Genomic DNA, 17466 nt, shown 5'->3' on the forward strand with positions numbered 1-17466 from the left:
TAGTTATAATAGTTATAGTAGTTATAGTAGTTGTAGTAGTTGTAGTAGGTATAGTAGATATAATAGTTATAGTAGGTATAGTAGTTATAATAGTTATAGTAGTTATAATAGTTATAGTAGGTATAATAGTTATAGTAGTTATAGTAGTTATAGTAGTTATAGTAGGTATAATAGTTATAGTAGTTATAGTAGGTATAATAGTTATAATAGTTATAGTAGTTATAGTAGTTGTAGTAGGTATAATAGTTATAGTAGTTATAGTAGTTATAGTAGGTATAATAGTTATAGTAGTTATAGTAGTTATAGTAGGTATAATAGTTATAATAGTTATAGTAGTTGTAGTAGGTATAATAGTTTTAATAGGCATAGTAGTTATAGTAGTTATAATAGTTATAGTAGTTATAGTAGTTGTAGTAGGTATAATAGTTATAGTAGTTATAGTAGGTATAGTAGTTATAGTAGTTGTAGTAGGTATAGTAGTTATAGTAGTTATAGTAGTTGTAGTAGTTGTAGTAGGTATAGTAGTTATAGTAGTTATAATAGTTATAGTAGGTATAATAGTTATAATAGTTATAATAGTTATAGTAGTTATAGTAGTTATAGTAGTTATAGTAGGTATAATAGTTTTAATAGTCATAGTAGTTATAGTAGTTATAGTAGTTATAGTAGTTATAGTAGGTATAATAGTTATAGTAGTTATAGTAGTTATAGTAGGTATAATAGGTATAGTAGTTATAATAGTTATAATAGTCATAGTAGGTATAGTAGTTATAGTAGGTATAGTAGTTATAATAGTTATAATAGTTATAGTAGGTATAATAGTTATAGTAGTTATAGTAGGTATAATAGTTATAATAGTTATAGTAGGTATAATAGTTATAGTAGTTATAATAGTTATAGTAGTTATAGTAGATATAATAGTTATAATAGTTATAGTAGTTATAATAGTTATAATAGTTATAGTAGTTATAGTAGGTATAATAGTTATAATAGTTATAGTAGATATAATAGTTAAAATAGTTATAATAGTTATAGTAGTTATAGTAGGTATAATAGTTATAATAGTTATAGTAGGTATAATAGTTATAATAGTTATAGTAGGTATAATAGTTATAATAGTTATAGTAGTTATAGTAGTTATAGTAGGTATACTAGTTATAGTAGGTATAATAGTTATAGTAGGTATAATAGTTATAGTAGGTATAATAGTTATAGTAGTTATAATAGTTATAGTAGGTATAATAGTTATAATAGTTATAGTAGATATAATAGTTAAAATAGTTATAATAGTTATAGTAGTTATAGTAGGTATAATAGTTATAATAGTTATAGTAGGTATAATAGTTATAATAGTTATAGTAGGTATAATAGTTATAATAGTTATAGTAGTTATAGTAGTTATAGTAGGTATACTAGTTATAGTAGGTATAATAGTTATAGTAGGTATAATAGTTATAGTAGTTATAGTAGTTATAGTAGTTATAATAGTTATAGTAGGTATAATAGTTATAATAGTTATAGTAGGTATAATAGTTATAATAGTTATAGTAGGTATAATAGTTATAATAGTTATAGTAGGTATAATAGTTATAGTAGGTATAATAGTTATAGTAGTTATAGTAGTTATAGTAGGTATAATAGTTATAGTAGGTATAATAGTTATAGTAGTTATAATATTTATAATAGTTATAATAGTTATAGTAGTTATAGTAGGTATAATAGTTATAATAGTTATAGTAGGTATAATAGTTATAATAGTTATAGTAGGTATAATAGTTATAGTAGTTATAATAGTTATAATAGTTATAGTAGTTATAGTAGTTATAATAGTCATAGTAGGTATAGTAGTTGTAGTAGTTATAGTAGGTATAATAGTTATAATAGTTATAGTAGGTATAATAGTTATAGTAGTTATAGTAGTTATAGTAGATATAATAGTTATAGTAGGTATAATAGTTATAGTAGTTATAGTAATTATAGTAGGTATAATAGTTATAGTAGGTATACTAGTTATAGTAGTTATAATAGTTATAGTAGTTATAGTAGTGGTAGTAGGTATAATAGTTATAGTAGTTATAATAGGTATAATAGTTATAGTAGTTATAGTAGGTATAATAGTTATAGTAGTTATAATAGTTATAGTAGTTATAGTAGTTGTAGTAGGTATAATAGTTATAGTAGTTATAGTAGGTATAGTAGTTATAGTAGTTGTAGTAGGTATAGTAGTTATAGTAGTTATAGTAGTTGTAGTAGTTGTAGTAGGTATAGTAGTTATAGTAGTTATAATAGTTATAGTAGGTATAATAGTTATAATAGTTATAGTAGTTATAGTAGTTATAGTAGTTATAGTAGGTATAATAGTTTTAATAGTCATAGTAGTTATAGTAGTTATAGTATTTATAGTAGTTATAGTAGGTATAATAGTTATAGTAGTTATAGTAGTTATAGTAGGTATAATAGGTATAGTAGTTATAGTAGTTATAATAGTTATAATAGTCATAGTAGGTATAGTAGTTATAGTAGGTATAGTAGTTATAATAGTTATAATAGTTATAGTAGGTATAATAGTTATAGTAGTTATAGTAGGTATAATAGTTATAATAGTTATAGTAGGTATAATAGTTATAGTAGGTATAATAGTTATAATAGTTATAGTAGGTATAATAGTTATAGTAGTTATAATAGTTATAATAGTTATAGTAGTTATAATAGTTATAATAGTTATAGTAGGTATAATAGTTATAGTAGATATAATAGATATAGTAGTTATAGTAGGTATAATAGTTATAATAGTTATAGTAGGTATAATAGTTATAGTAGTTATAATAGTTATAATAGTTATAGTAGTTATAGTAGATATAATAGTTATAATAGTTATAGTAGTTATAATAGTTATAATAGTTATAGTAGTTATAGTAGGTATAATAGTTATAATAGTTATAGTAGTTAAAATAGTTATAATAGTTATAGTAGTTATAGTAGGTATAATAGTTATAGTAGGTATAATAGTTATAATAGTTATAGTAGGTATAATAGTTATAATAGTTATAGTAGGTATAGTAGTTATAGTAGGTATAATAGTTATAATAGTTATAATAGTTATAGTAGGTATAATAGTTATAGTAGTTATAGTAGGTATAATAGTTATAATAGTTATAGTAGGTATAATAGTTATAGTAGTTATAATAGTTATAATAGTTATAGTAGTTATAGTAGATATAATAGTTATAATAGTTATAGTAGTTATAATAGTTATAATAGTTATAGTAGTTATAGTAGGTATAATAGTTATAGTAGGTATAATAGTTATAGTAGGTATAATAGTTATAATAGTTATAATAGTTATAGTAGGTATAATAGTTATAGTAGTTATAATAGTTATAATAGTTATAGTAGTTATAGTAGATATAATAGTTATAATAGTTATAGTAGTTATAATAGTTATAATAGTTATAGTAGTTATAGTAGGTATAATAGTTATAATAGTTATAGTAGATATAATAGTTAAAATAGTTATAATAGTTATAGTAGTTATAGTAGGTATAATAGTTATAATAGTTATAGTAGGTATAATAGTTATAATAGTTATAGTAGGTATAATAGTTATAATAGTTATAGTAGGTATAGTAGTTATAGTAGGTATAGTAGTTATAATAGTTATAATAGTTATAGTAGGTATAATAGTTATAGTAGTTATAGTAGGTATAATAGTTATAATAGTTATAGTAGGTATAATAGTTATAGTAGTTATAATAGTTATAATAGTTATAGTAGTTATAGTAGATATAATAGTTATAATAGTTATAGTAGTTATAATAGTTATAATAGTTATAGTAGTTATAGTAGGTATAATAGTTATAGTAGGTATAATAGTTATAATAGTTATAGTAGATATAATAGTTATAATAGTTATAGTAGGTATAATAGTTATAGTAGGTATAATAGTTATAGTAGTTATAGTAGGTATAATAGTTATAATAGTTATAGTAGGTATAATAGTTATAGTAGTTATAATAGTAGTTATAATAGTTATAGTAGTTATAGTAGATATAATAGTTATAATAGTTATAGTAGTTATAATAGTATAATAGTTATAGTAGTTATAGTAGGTATAATAGTTATAGTAGGTATAATAGTTATAGTAGGTATAATAGTTATAATAGTTATAGTAGATATAATAGTTATAATAGTTATAGTAGGTATAATAGTTATAGTAGATATAATAGATATAGTAGTTATAGTAGGTATAATAGTTATAATAGTTATAGTAGGTATAATAGTTATAGTAGTTATAATAGTTATAATAGTTATAGTAGTTATAGTAGATATAATAGTTATAATAGTTATAGTAGTTATAATAGTTATAATAGTTATAGTAGTTATAGTAGGTATAATATTTATAATAGTTATAATAGTTATAGTAGTTAAAATAGTTATAATAGTTATAGTAGTTATAGTAGGTATAATAGTTATAGTAGGTATAATAGTTATAATAGTTATAGTAGGTATAATAGTTATAATAGTTATAGTAGGTATAGTAGTTATAGTAGGTATAGTAGTTATAATAGTTATAATAGTTATAGTAGGTATAATAGTTATAGTAGTTATAGTAGGTATAATAGTTATAATAGTTATAGTAGGTATAATAGTTATAGTAGTTATAATAGTTATAATAGTTATAGTAGTTATAGTAGATATAATAGTTATAATAGTTATAGTAGTTATAATAGTTATAATAGTTATAGTAGTTATAGTAGGTATAATAGTTATAGTAGGTATAATAGTTATAGTAGGTATAATAGTTATAATAGTTATAATAGTTATAGTAGGTATAATAGTTATAGTAGTTATAATAGTTATAATAGTTATAGTAGTTATAGTAGATATAATAGTTATAATAGTTATAGTAGTTATAATAGTTATAATAGTTATAGTAGTTATAGTAGGTATAATAGTTATAATAGTTATAGTAGATATAATAGTTAAAATAGTTATAATAGTTATAGTAGTTATAGTAGGTATAATAGTTATAATAGTTATAGTAGGTATAATAGTTATAATAGTTATAGTAGGTATAATAGTTATAATAGTTATAGTAGGTATAGTAGTTATAGTAGGTATAGTAGTTATAATAGTTATAATAGTTATAGTAGGTATAATAGTTATAGTAGTTATAGTAGGTATAATAGTTATAATAGTTATAGTAGGTATAATAGTTATAGTAGTTATAATAGTTATAATAGTTATAGTAGTTATAGTAGATATAATAGTTATAATAGTTATAGTAGTTATAATAGTTATAATAGTTATAGTAGTTATAGTAGGTATAATAGTTATAGTAGGTATAATAGTTATAGTAGGTATAATAGTTATAATAGTTATAGTAGATATAATAGTTATAATAGTTATAGTAGGTATAATAGTTATAGTAGGTATAATAGTTATAGTAGTTATAGTAGGTATAATAGTTATAATAGTTATAGTAGGTATAATAGTTATAGTAGTTATAATAGTTATAATAGTTATAGTAGTTATAGTAGATATAATAGTTATAATAGTTATAGTAGTTATAATAGTTATAATAGTTATAGTAGTTATAGTAGGTATAATAGTTATAGTAGGTATAATAGTTATAGTAGGTATAATAGTTATAATAGTTATAGTAGGTATAATAGTTATAGTAGTTATAATAGTTATAGTAGTTATAGTAGATATAATAGTTATAATAGTTATAGTAGTTATAATAGTTATAATAGCTATAGTAGTTATAGTAGGTATAATAGTTATAGTAGATATAATAGTTAAAATAGTTATAATAGTTATAGTAGTTATAGTAGGTATAATAGTTATAATAGTTATAGTAGGTATAATAGTTATAATAGTTATAGTAGGTATAATAGTTATAATAGTTATTGTAGTTATAGTAGTTATAGTAGGTATAATAGTTATAGTAGGTATAATAGTTATAGTAGGTATAATAGTTATAGTAGTTATAATAGTTATAGTAGGTATAATAGTTATAATAGTTATAGTAGATATAATAGTTAAAATAGTTATAATAGTTATAGTAGTTATAGTAGGTATAATAGTTATAATAGTTATAGTAGGTATAATAGTTATAGTAGTTATAATAGTTATAATAGTTATAGTAGTTATAGTAGATATAATAGTTATAATAGTTATAGTAGTTATAATAGTTATAATAGTTATAGTAGTTATAGTAGGTATAATAGTTATAATAGTTATAGTAGATATAAGAGTTAAAATAGTTATAATAGTTATAGTAGTTATAGTAGGTATAATAGTTATAATAGTTATAGTAGGTATAATAGTTATAATAGTTATAGTAGGTATAATAGTTATAATAGTTATAGTAGTTATAGTAGTTATAGTAGGTATACTAGTTATAGTAGGTATAATAGTTATAGTAGGTATAATAGTTATAGTAGGTATAGTAGTTATAATAGTTATAGTAGGTATAATAGTTATAATAGTTATAGTAGATATAATAGTTAAAATAGTTATAATAGTTATAGTAGTTATAGTAGGTATAATAGTTATAATAGTTATAGTAGGTATAATAGTTATAGTAGGTATAATAGTTATAATAGTTATAGTAGTTATAGTAGGTATACTAGTTATAGTAGGTATAATAGTTATAGTAGGTATAATAGTTATAGTAGTTATAGTAGTTATAGTAGTTATAATAGTTATAGTAGGTATAATAGTTATAATAGTTATAGTAGGTATAATAGTTATAATAGTTATAGTAGGTATAATAGTTATAATAGTTATAGTAGGTATAATAGTTATAGTAGGTATAATAGTTATAGTAGTTATAGTAGTTATAGTAGGTATAATAGTTATAGTAGGTATAATAGTTATAGTAGTTATAATATTTATAATAGTTATAATAGTTATAGTAGTTATAGTAGGTATAATAGTTATAATAGTTATAGTAGGTATAATAGTTATAATAGTTATAGTAGGTATAATAGTTATAGTAGTTATAATAGTTATAATAGTTATAGTAGTTATAATAGTCATAGTAGGTATAGTAGTTGTAGTAGTTATAGTAGGTATAATAGTTATAATAGTTATAGTAGGTATAATAGTTATAGTAGTTATAGTAGTTATAGTAGATATAATAGTTATAGTAGGTATAATAGTTATAGTAGTTATAGTAGTTATAGTAGTTATAGTAGGTATAATAGTTATAGTAGGTATAATAGTTATAGTAGTTATAATATTTATAATAGTTATAATAGTTATAGTAGTTATAGTAGGTATAATAGTTATAGTAGTTATAGTAGGTATAATAGTTATAGTAGGTATAATAGTTATAGTAGTTATAGTAGGTATAATAGTTATAGTAGGTATAATAGTTATAGTAGTTATAATAGTTATAGTAGTTATAGTAGGTATAATAGTTATAATAGTTATAGTAGTTATAGTAGGTATAATAGTTATAATAGTTATAGTAGGTATAATAGTTATAGTAGTTATAGTAGGTATAATAGTTATAATAGTTATAGTAGGTATAATAGTTATAGTAGGTATAATAGTTATAGTAGTTATAGTAGGTATAATAGTTATAGTAGGTATAATAGTTATAGTAGTTATAATAGTTATAGTAGTTATAGTAGTGGTAGTAGGTATAATAGTTATAGTAGTTATAATAGGTATAATAGTTATAGTAGTTATAGTAGGTATAATAGTTATAGTAGGTATAATAGTTATAGTAATTATAGTAGGTATAATAGTTATAGTAGGTATACTAGTTATAGTAGTTATAATAGTTATAGTAGTTATAGTAGTGGTAGTAGGTATAATAGTTATAGTAGTTATAATAGGTATAATAGTTATAGTAGTTATAGTAGGTATAATAGTTATAGTAGGTATAATAGTTATAGTAGTTATAGTAGGTATAATAGTTATAGTAGGTATAATAGTTATAGTAGTTATAGTAGGTATAATAGTTATAGTAGGTATAATAGTTATAGTAGTTATAGTAGGTATAATAGTTATAGTAGGTATAATAGTTATAGTAGTTATAATAGTTATAGTAGTTATAGTATGTATAATAGTTATAATAGTTATAGTAGTTATAGTAGGTATAATAGTTATAATAGTTATAGTAGGTATAATAGTTATAGTAGTTATAGTAGGTATAATAGTTATAATAGTTATAGTAGGTATAATAGTTATAGTAGTTATAGTAGGTATAATAGTTATAGTAGGTATAATAGTTATAGTAGTTATAGTAGGTATAATAGTTATAGTAGGTATAATAGTTATAGTAGTTATAATAGTTATAGTAGTTATAGTAGGTATAATAGTTATAATAGTTATAGTAGTTATAGTAGGTATAATAGTTATAATAGTTATAGTAGGTATAATAGTTATAGTAGTTATAGTAGGTATAATAGTTATAATAGTTATAGTAGGTATAATAGTTATAATAGTTATAGTAGTTATAGTAGGTATAATAGTTATAATAGTTATAGTAGGTATAGTAGTTATAGTAGGTATAATAGTTATAGTAGATGTAGTAGTTATAGTAGGTATAATAGTTATAATAGTTATAGTAGGTATAATAGTTATAATAGTTATAGTAGTTATAGTAGGTATAATAGTTATAATAGTTATAGTAGGTATAGTAGTTATAGTAGGTATAATAGTTATAGTAGTTGTAGTAGTTATAGTAGGTATAGTAGTTATAGTAGTTATAGTAGTTATAGTAGGTATAATAGTTATAGTAGGTGTAATAGTTATAGTAGGTATAATAGTTATAGTAGTGGTAGTAGTTATAGTAGTTATAGTAGTTATAGTAGTTATAGTAGGTATAGTAGTTATAGTAGTTATAGTAGGTATAATAGTTATAATAGTTATAGTAGTTATAGTAGGTATAATAGTTATAGTAGTTATAGTAGGTATAATAGTTATAGTAGTTATAATAGTTATAGTAGTTATAGTAGGTATAATAGTTATAATAGTTATAGTAGGTATAATAGTTATAATAGTTATAGTAGTTATAGTAGTTATAGTAGTTATAGTTGGTATAATAGTTATAGTAGTTATAATAGTTATAGTAGTTATAGTAGGTATAATAGTTATAATAGTTATAGTAGGTATAATAGTTATAATAGTTATAGTAGTTATAGTAGGTATAATAGTTATAATAGTTATAGTAGGTATAATAGTTATAATAGTTATAGTAGTTATAGTAGGTATAATAGTTATAATAGTTATAGTAGGTATAATAGTTATAGTAATTATAGTAGGTATAATAGTTATAATAGTTATAGTAGTTATAGTAGGTATAATAGTTATAATAGTTATAGTTGGTATAATAGTTATAATAGTTATAGTAGTTATAGTAGTTATAATAGTTATAGTAGTTATAGTAGGTATAATAGTTATAGTAGGTATAATAGTTATACTAGTTATAGTAGGTATAATAGTTATAATAGTTATAGTAGTTATAGTAGTTATAGTAGTTATAGTAGTTATAGTAGGTATAATAGTTATAGTAGGTATACTAGTTATAGTAGGTATAGTAGTTATAGTAGTTATAGTAGTTATAGTAGGTATAATAGTTATAATAGTTATAGTAGGTATAATAGTTATAATAGTTATAGTAGGTATAATAGTTACAATAGTTATAGTAGTTATAGTAGTTATAGTAGGTATAGTATTTATAGTAGGTATAATAGTTATAATAGTTATAGTAGGTATAATAGTTATAGTAATTATAGTAGGTATAATAGTTATAATAGTTATAGTAGTTATAGTAGGTATAATAGTTATAATAGTTATAGTTGGTATAATAGTTATAATAGTTATAGTAGTTATAGTAGTTATAATAGTTATAGTAGTTATAGTAGGTATAATAGTTATAGTAGGTATAATAGTTATACTAGTTATAGTAGGTATAATAGTTATAATAGTTATAGTAGTTATACTAGTTATAGTAGGTATAATAGTTATAATAGTTATAGTAGTTATAGTAGTTATAGTAGTTATAGTAGTTATAGTAGGTATAATAGTTATAGTAGGTATAATAGGTATAATAGTTATAGTAGGTGTAATAGTTATAGTAGGTATAATAGTTATAGTAGGTATAATAGTTATAGTAGGTATAATAGTTATAGTAGGTATAATAGTTATAGTAGTTATAGTAGTTATAGTAGGTATACTAGTTATAGTAGGTATAATAGTTATAGTAGGTATAGTAGTTATAGTAGTTATAATAGTTATAGTAGGTATAGTAGTCATAGTAGTTATAGTAGTTATAGTAGGTATACTAGTTATAGTAGGTATAATAGTTATAGTAGTTATAGTAGGTATACTAGTTATAGTAGGTATAATAGTTATAGTAGTTATAGTAGGTATAATAGTTATAGTAGGTATAATAGTTATAGTAGTTATAGTAGGTATACTAGTTATAGTAGGTATAATAGTTATAGTAGTTATAGTAGGTATAGTAGTTATAGTAGGTATAATAGTTATAGTAGGTATAGTAGTTATAGTAGTTATAGTAGGTATAGTAGTCATAGTAGTTATAGTAGGTATACTAGTTATAGTAGGTATAATAGTTATAGTAGTTATAGTAGGTATAATAGTTATAGTAGTTATAGTAGGTATAATAGTTATAGTAGTTATAGTAGTTATAGTAGGTATAATAGTTATAGTAGTTATAGTAGGTATAGTAGTTATAGTAGTTATAATAGTTATAATAGTTATAGTAGTGGTAGTAGTTATAGTAGGTATAGTAGTTATAGTAGTGGTAGTAGTTATAGTAGGTATAATAGTTATAGTAGTTATAATAGTTATAATAGTTATAGTAGTTATAGTAGTTATAGTAGTTATAATAGTTATAGTAGTGGTAGTAGTTATAGTAGGTATAGTAGTTATAGTAGTGGTAGTAGTTATAGTAGTTATAGTAGTTATAGTAGGTATAATAGTTATAGTAGTTATAATAGTTATAATAGTTATAATAGTTATAGTAGTGGTGGTAGTTATAGTAGGTATAGTAGTTATAGTAGTGGTAGTAGTTATAGTAGTTATAGTAGGTATAATAGTTATAGTAGTTATAGTAGGTATAATAGTTATAGTAGGTATAATAGTTATAGTAGTTATAATAGTTATAGTAGTGGTAGTAGTTATAGTAGGTATAGTAGTTATAGTAGTGGTAGTAGTTATAGTAGGTATAATAGTTATAGTAGTTATAGTAGGTATAATAGTTATAGTAGTTATAATAGTTATAATAGTTATAGTATTGGTAGTAGTTATAGTAGGTATAGTAGTTATAGTAGTGGTAGTAGTTATAGTAGGTATAATAGTTATAGTAGTTATAGTAGGTATAATAGTTATAGTAGTTATAATAGTTATAATAGTTATAGTAGTGGTAGTAGTTATAGTAGGTATAGTAGTTATAGTAGTGGTAGTAGTTATAGTAGTTATAGTAGTTATAGTAGGTATAATAGTTATAGTAGTTATAATAGTTATAGTAGTTATAATAGTTATAATAGTTATAGTAGTGGTGGTAGTTATAGTAGGTATAGTAGTTATAGTAGTGGTAGTAGTTATAGTAGTTATAGTAGGTATAGTAGTTATAGTAGTGGTAGTAGGTATAGTAGTTATAGTAGTGGTAGTAGTTATAATAGGTATAGTAGTTATAGTAGTGGTAGTAGTTATAGTAGTTATAGTAGGTATAGTAGTTATAGTAGGTATAGTAGTTATAGTATGTATAGTAGTTATAGTAGTGGTAGTAGTTATAGTAGTTATAGTAGGTATAGTAGTTATAGTAGTTATCGTAGTTATAGTAGTTATAGTAGGTATAGTAGTTATAGTAGTGGTAGTAGTTCTAGTAGTTATAGTAGGTATAGTAGTTATAGTAGTGGTATTAGTTTTAGTAGTTATAGTAGTGGTAGTAGTTATAGTAGGTATAGTAGTTATAGTAGTTATAGTAGTGGTAGTAGTTATAGTAGTTATAGTAGTGGTAGTAGTTATAGTAGGTATAGTAGTTATAGTAGTGGTAGTAGTTATAGTAGTGGTAGTAGTTATAGTAGGTATAGTAGTTATAGTAGTTATAGTAGTTATAGTAGTGGTAGTAGTTATAGTAGGTATAGTAGTTATAGTAGTTATAGTAGGTATAGTATTTATAGTAGGTATAATAGTTATAGTAGGTATAATAGTTATAGTATTTATAATAGTTATAGTAGGTATAGTAGTTATAGTAGTTATAGTAGGTATAGTAGTCATAGTAGTTATAGTAGTTATAGTAGTTATAGTAGGTATAGTAGTTATAGTAGGTATAATAGTTATAGTAGGTATAATAGTTATAGTAGTTATAGTAGTTATAGTAGGTATAGTAGTCATAGTAGTTATAGTAGTTATAGTAGTTATAGTAGGTATAGTAGTTATAGTAGGTATAATAGTTATAGTAGGTATAGTAGTTATAGTAGTTATAGTAGGTATAGTAGTCATAGTAGTTATAGTAGTTATAGTAGTTATAGTAGGTATAGTAGTTATAGTAGTTATAGTAGTTATAGTAGTGGTAGTAGTTATAGTAGGTATAATAGTTATAGTAGGTATAATAGTTATAGTAGGTATAGTAGTTATAGTAGTTATAGTAGGTATAGTAGTCATAGTAGTCATAGTAGTTATAGTAGTTATAGTAGGTATAGTAGTCATAGTAGTTATAGTAGTTATAGTAGGTATAATAGTTATAGTAGGTATAGTAGTTATAGTAGGTATAATAGTTATAGTAGGTATAGTAGTTATAGTAGTTATAGTAGGTATAGTAGTCATAGTAGTTATAGTAGTGGTAGTAGTTATAGTAGTTATAGTAGGTATAGTAGTTATAGTAGTTATAGTAGTTATAGTAGTGGTAGTAGTTATAGTAGGTATAATAGTTATAGTAGGTATAATAGTTATAGTAGGTATAGTAGTTATAGTAGTTATAGTAGGTATAGTAGTCATAGTAGTCATAGTAGTTATAGTAGTTATAGTAGGTATAGTAGTCATAGTAGTTATAGTAGTTATAGTAGGTATAATAGTTATAGTAGGTATAGTAGTTATAGTAGGTATAATAGTTATAGTAGGTATAGTAGTTATAGTAGTTATAGTAGGTATAGTAGTCATAGTAGTTATAGTAGTGGTAGTAGTTATAGTAGTTATAGTAGGTATAGTAGTTATAGTAGTTATCGTAGTTATAGTAGTTATAGTAGGTATAGTAGTTATAGTAGTGGTAGTAGTTCTAGTAGTTATAGTAGGTATAGTAGTTATAGTAGTGGTATTAGTTTTAGTAGTTATAGTAGTGGTAGTAGTTATAGTAGTTATAGTAGTGGTAGTAGTTATAGTAGTTATAGTAGGTATAGTAGTTATAGTAGTCGTAGTATCAATTGTTGTGCTTTCAGAGCTGATGGTAATTCTGTCCTTTCCCTCCAGATCCTCCCAGGAATACGTCAGTATCTGTGAGTCCCTCTGATTCTGTGTTAGAAGACAGTTCAGTGACTCTGACCTGCAGCAGCGATGCCAACCCACCAGTGACCAGCTTCCGCTGGTATTCAGTGAGAGAGGGGAAGGAGGACTATGTGACCTCAGGACAGAAACTAATCCAGGCCACAATGAATGTTATTGCTGGAAGAGAATACTACTGTAAAGCCCAGAATCCTCATGGAGAGGATCAGTCAGCGTCTACAAACGCATCTATGGAGTGTAAGTGAGGTTGTAAAATTACGTAACTCTCCCAAAATATTCAGGGTTTTTTTCACCTTTCTGGGACCGGGGGTAGAAATTGAGTTGTTTGGATGAATGAGGTGCCCTATGTAAACTGCCTGTTACTCAGGCCCCGAAGCTAGGATATGCATATAATTGGTATTATTTTATAGAAAACACTCCACAGTTTCCAAAACGGTTAGAATAATGTCTGTGTATAACAGAACTGATACAGCAGGCAAAAACCTGAGAAAAATCCATCCAGGAAGTACTATTATTTTGAAAGGCTGTTTTTCCATTGAAAGCCTATCCACCATACAAAGACTTAGGACCCAGTTCACGATCCCTATGGCTTCCACTACATGTGGCCAGTCTTTAGGCATTGTTGCAGGCTTTTACTCTGAAAAATGAGGGAGAAACACCACCTTTAATGAGAGGACAGTGGAAATTTCCAGACATGAGTCCAGCGCGTGACCGGGAGTGCGCCTTTTTTGTTTTTCCTTTTCTATTGACGAAGCTTTTGTCCGGTTGAAATATGAATGATTATTTATGACAAAAACAACTTGAGGATTGATTATAAACATCGTTTGACATGTTTCTACGAACTTTTATGGTACTTTTTAGATTTTTCATCTGCATACTGTGATCGCGCTTTGTGCCAATGGATTACTGAACAAAACGCACCAACAAAACGGAGGTTTTTGGATATAAAGAGGGATTTTATTGAACAAAACTATTGTGTAACTGGGAGTCTTGTGAGTGCAACCATATGAAGATCATCAAAGGTAAGTGATTAATTGTATCTCTATTTCTGACTTGTGTAACTCCTCTACTTGGCTGGTTACTGTTTGTAATCATTGTTCTGCTGGGCGCAGTTCTCAGATAATCACATGGTATGCTTTCGCCGTAAAGCCTTTTTGAAATCTGACACCGTGGTTGGATGAACAATAAGTTGATCTTTAAACCGATGTATAACACTTGTATGTTTTAGGAATTATTATAATGAGTATTTCTGTTTTTGAATTTGGCGCTCTGCAATTTCAGTGGCTGTTGACCAGGTGTTCCGCGAGCGCTACCCTGGTTGGTATATTTTGGGAAAGTTATCACATTGTTGTAACCCTAGGTGTAACCCTAGATGTTATTGTTTTTTCTCCTCAATCAAACATTTGCTCGTTAGCAATGAATTAAACAGTATGAGTTATCAAAGTTTCATAAACTATAAAATAAGGATGAAGTTCAAACTTGAATAGAAAATGTTAATTCCTCTCCTTGTTCTTCTGTCTCTTCTTTCTAGTTGCTCCTCAGATCTCATCCTCCTCTCGCTGCCTCCACTCCGGATCTCAGGTCAGCTGTACCTGTGACAGCCACGCTAACCCCGCCCCCTTGGTGCAGTGGCGTCTGTCTGGCCGACGTGTCAATCATTCCACAGCCACGGCCATCAGGGAGGAGCCTCTGGGCAGAATTGGCCTCAGGAGCACTCTGACCATCCGTCAATCACAAGAAGACACGCCCACTGCACTTTGCCTCAGCTCCAACTCTCAGGGCTCTGCCAGTCTGCAGCTTTGTGTCACCTCCACAGGTAAGACACACCTCCACAGGTAAGACACACCTCCATAGGTAAGACACACCACCACAGGTAAGACACACCTTCACAAGGAAGACACACCTCCACAAGTAAGACACACCTCCATAGGTAAGTCACACCTCCACAGGTAAGACACACCTCCATAGGTAAGACACACCTCCATAGGTAAGACACACCTCCATAGGTAAGACACACCTCCATAGGTAAGACACACCTCCACAAGTAAGACATACCTCCATAGGTAAGACACACCTCCATAGGTAAGACAAACCTCCATAGGTAAGACACACCTCCATAGGTAAGACACACCTTCACAAGTAAGACATACCTTCACAAGTAAGACACACTTCCAAATATAAGACACACCTTCACCGGTAAGACACCTGGGTAGGTAAAGGGTCAGGTGAGAGATAAATAGGGACAGCTCCAACTGTCAGGACTCTGCCAGGCTGCAACTCTGTGCCACCACCACAGGTAAGACACACCTGGGTAGGTAAAGGGTCAGGTGAGAGATAAATAGGGACAGGTCCAACTGTCAGGACTCTGCCAGGCTGCAACTCTGTGCCACCTCCACAGGTAAGACACACCTGGGTAGGTAAAGGGTCAGGTGAGAGATAAATAGGGACAGGTCCAACTGTCAGGACTCTGCCAGGCTGCAACTCTGTGCCACCTCCACAGGTAAGACACACCTGGGTAGGTAAAGGGTCAGGTGAGAGATACATAGGGACAGGTCCAACTGTCAGGATCTGCCAGGCTGCAACTCTGTGCCACCTCCACAGGTAAGACACACCTGGGTAGGTAAAGGGTCAGGTGAGAGATAAATAGGGACAGCTCCAACTGTCAGGACCCTGCCAGGCTGCAACTCTGTAGCACACATATGTCAGAGTCAAGGCCCGCGGGCCACATCCGGCCCGCGAGAAGGTTTTTTACGGCCCCTGGGATGATCTTGATTTATTATTAGAACCGGCCCGCAGACCGCAGCAAGCCGGCAGCCCGCAGATCTTTTACACGCACCAATACTACATTTCCCACAATGCAACGGTGACGCACCGAGCAGTAGGCTGCTTCATTTCAATATTTATTGGCACAGCAGTCGTCAGCATCACAGTAAAATTAACTTTCAGATACCCATCAAAAATGGCAAAACGGAAGGTGGACACTGAGAACCGGGGTTTCAAACAAGGTGGGAGTCGGAGTATATGTTCACGGAGGTAGCTGGAAAACCTGTGTGTCTTCTGTGTGGAGAAAGTGTGGCGGTACTGAAAGAGTATAATCTGAGACGACATTATGAAACGAAACACGCGGACAAAAACAAGAATATGGACATGGAACAAAGGCTACAAAAGGCAGAGGAATTAAAACGAGGCCTCAAATCTCGACAGGCTCTGTTCAAAAAAGCCAAATCACAAGGCCAGGCTGCTGTCAAGGCCAGTTTTATTTTGGCAGAAGAGATCGCTAAATCAGCCCGGCCATTTACGGAGGGGATTTCATCAAAAACTGCATGATTAAAGTTTGTGACGAAGTTTGCCCAGAAAAAAGGCAACTCTTTTTAAATGTGAGTCTGAGCAGAAACACCATTGCCGAGAGAGTAGACCAGTTGTCCATCAATCTAAAAGAGCAGCTTGTGAAAAAGGGAAAAGATTTCATTGCATATTCCTTGGCTGTGGATGAGAGCACCGACATTTCTGACATTGCCCAGTTGTCAATTTTCATCCGCGGAGTGGACTCCAGCCTAAGCGTGACAGAGGAGTTTTTGGCTTTACGTCCTATGCATGGCACAACTACGGGGCATGATTTGTATGAAGAGGTGTCAAGATGTGTAAATGAGATGGAGCTGCCTTGGGAAAAACTCGTGGGTTTGACAACCGACGGAGCACCTGCGATGTGTGGACACAGGAGCGGACTGGTGGCGAAGATACGGGAAAAGATGCAAGAGGAAAACGCGACAGGTGAGCTGACAGCTTATCATTGTATCATACACCAGGAAGCGTTGTGCGGTAAAGCCTTGAAAATGGAGCATGTAATGAGCATCATCACGCGCACAGTTAACTTTATCAGAGCCAAAGGTTTGAATCACCGCCAGTTCAAGGCATTTCTGACAGAGCCATAAGAAAATATTGCTTTATTTATCTGATCATATTGGAATATATTTGTTA

General features: G+C 27.1%; 1 protein-coding gene across 1 annotated transcript in view; it reads left to right on the forward strand.

Annotated features, from left to right (window-relative positions):
• Positions 1 to 17466, forward strand: part of LOC135549259 (B-cell receptor CD22-like) — a 41916-nt gene that overhangs the window by 12303 nt on the left and 12147 nt on the right. The window contains exons 7-8 of the mRNA XM_064979285.1: positions 13456 to 13725; positions 15020 to 15304. Coding sequence (XP_064835357.1) covers positions 13456 to 13725; positions 15020 to 15304 — 555 coding nt within the window. The remainder of the gene's footprint in view (positions 1 to 13455; positions 13726 to 15019; positions 15305 to 17466) is intronic.

Source organism: Oncorhynchus masou, chromosome 12 (assembly GCF_036934945.1).
Source record: "Oncorhynchus masou masou isolate Uvic2021 chromosome 12, UVic_Omas_1.1, whole genome shotgun sequence".
In the NCBI taxonomy this organism is placed as follows: Eukaryota; Metazoa; Chordata; class Actinopteri; order Salmoniformes; family Salmonidae; genus Oncorhynchus; species Oncorhynchus masou.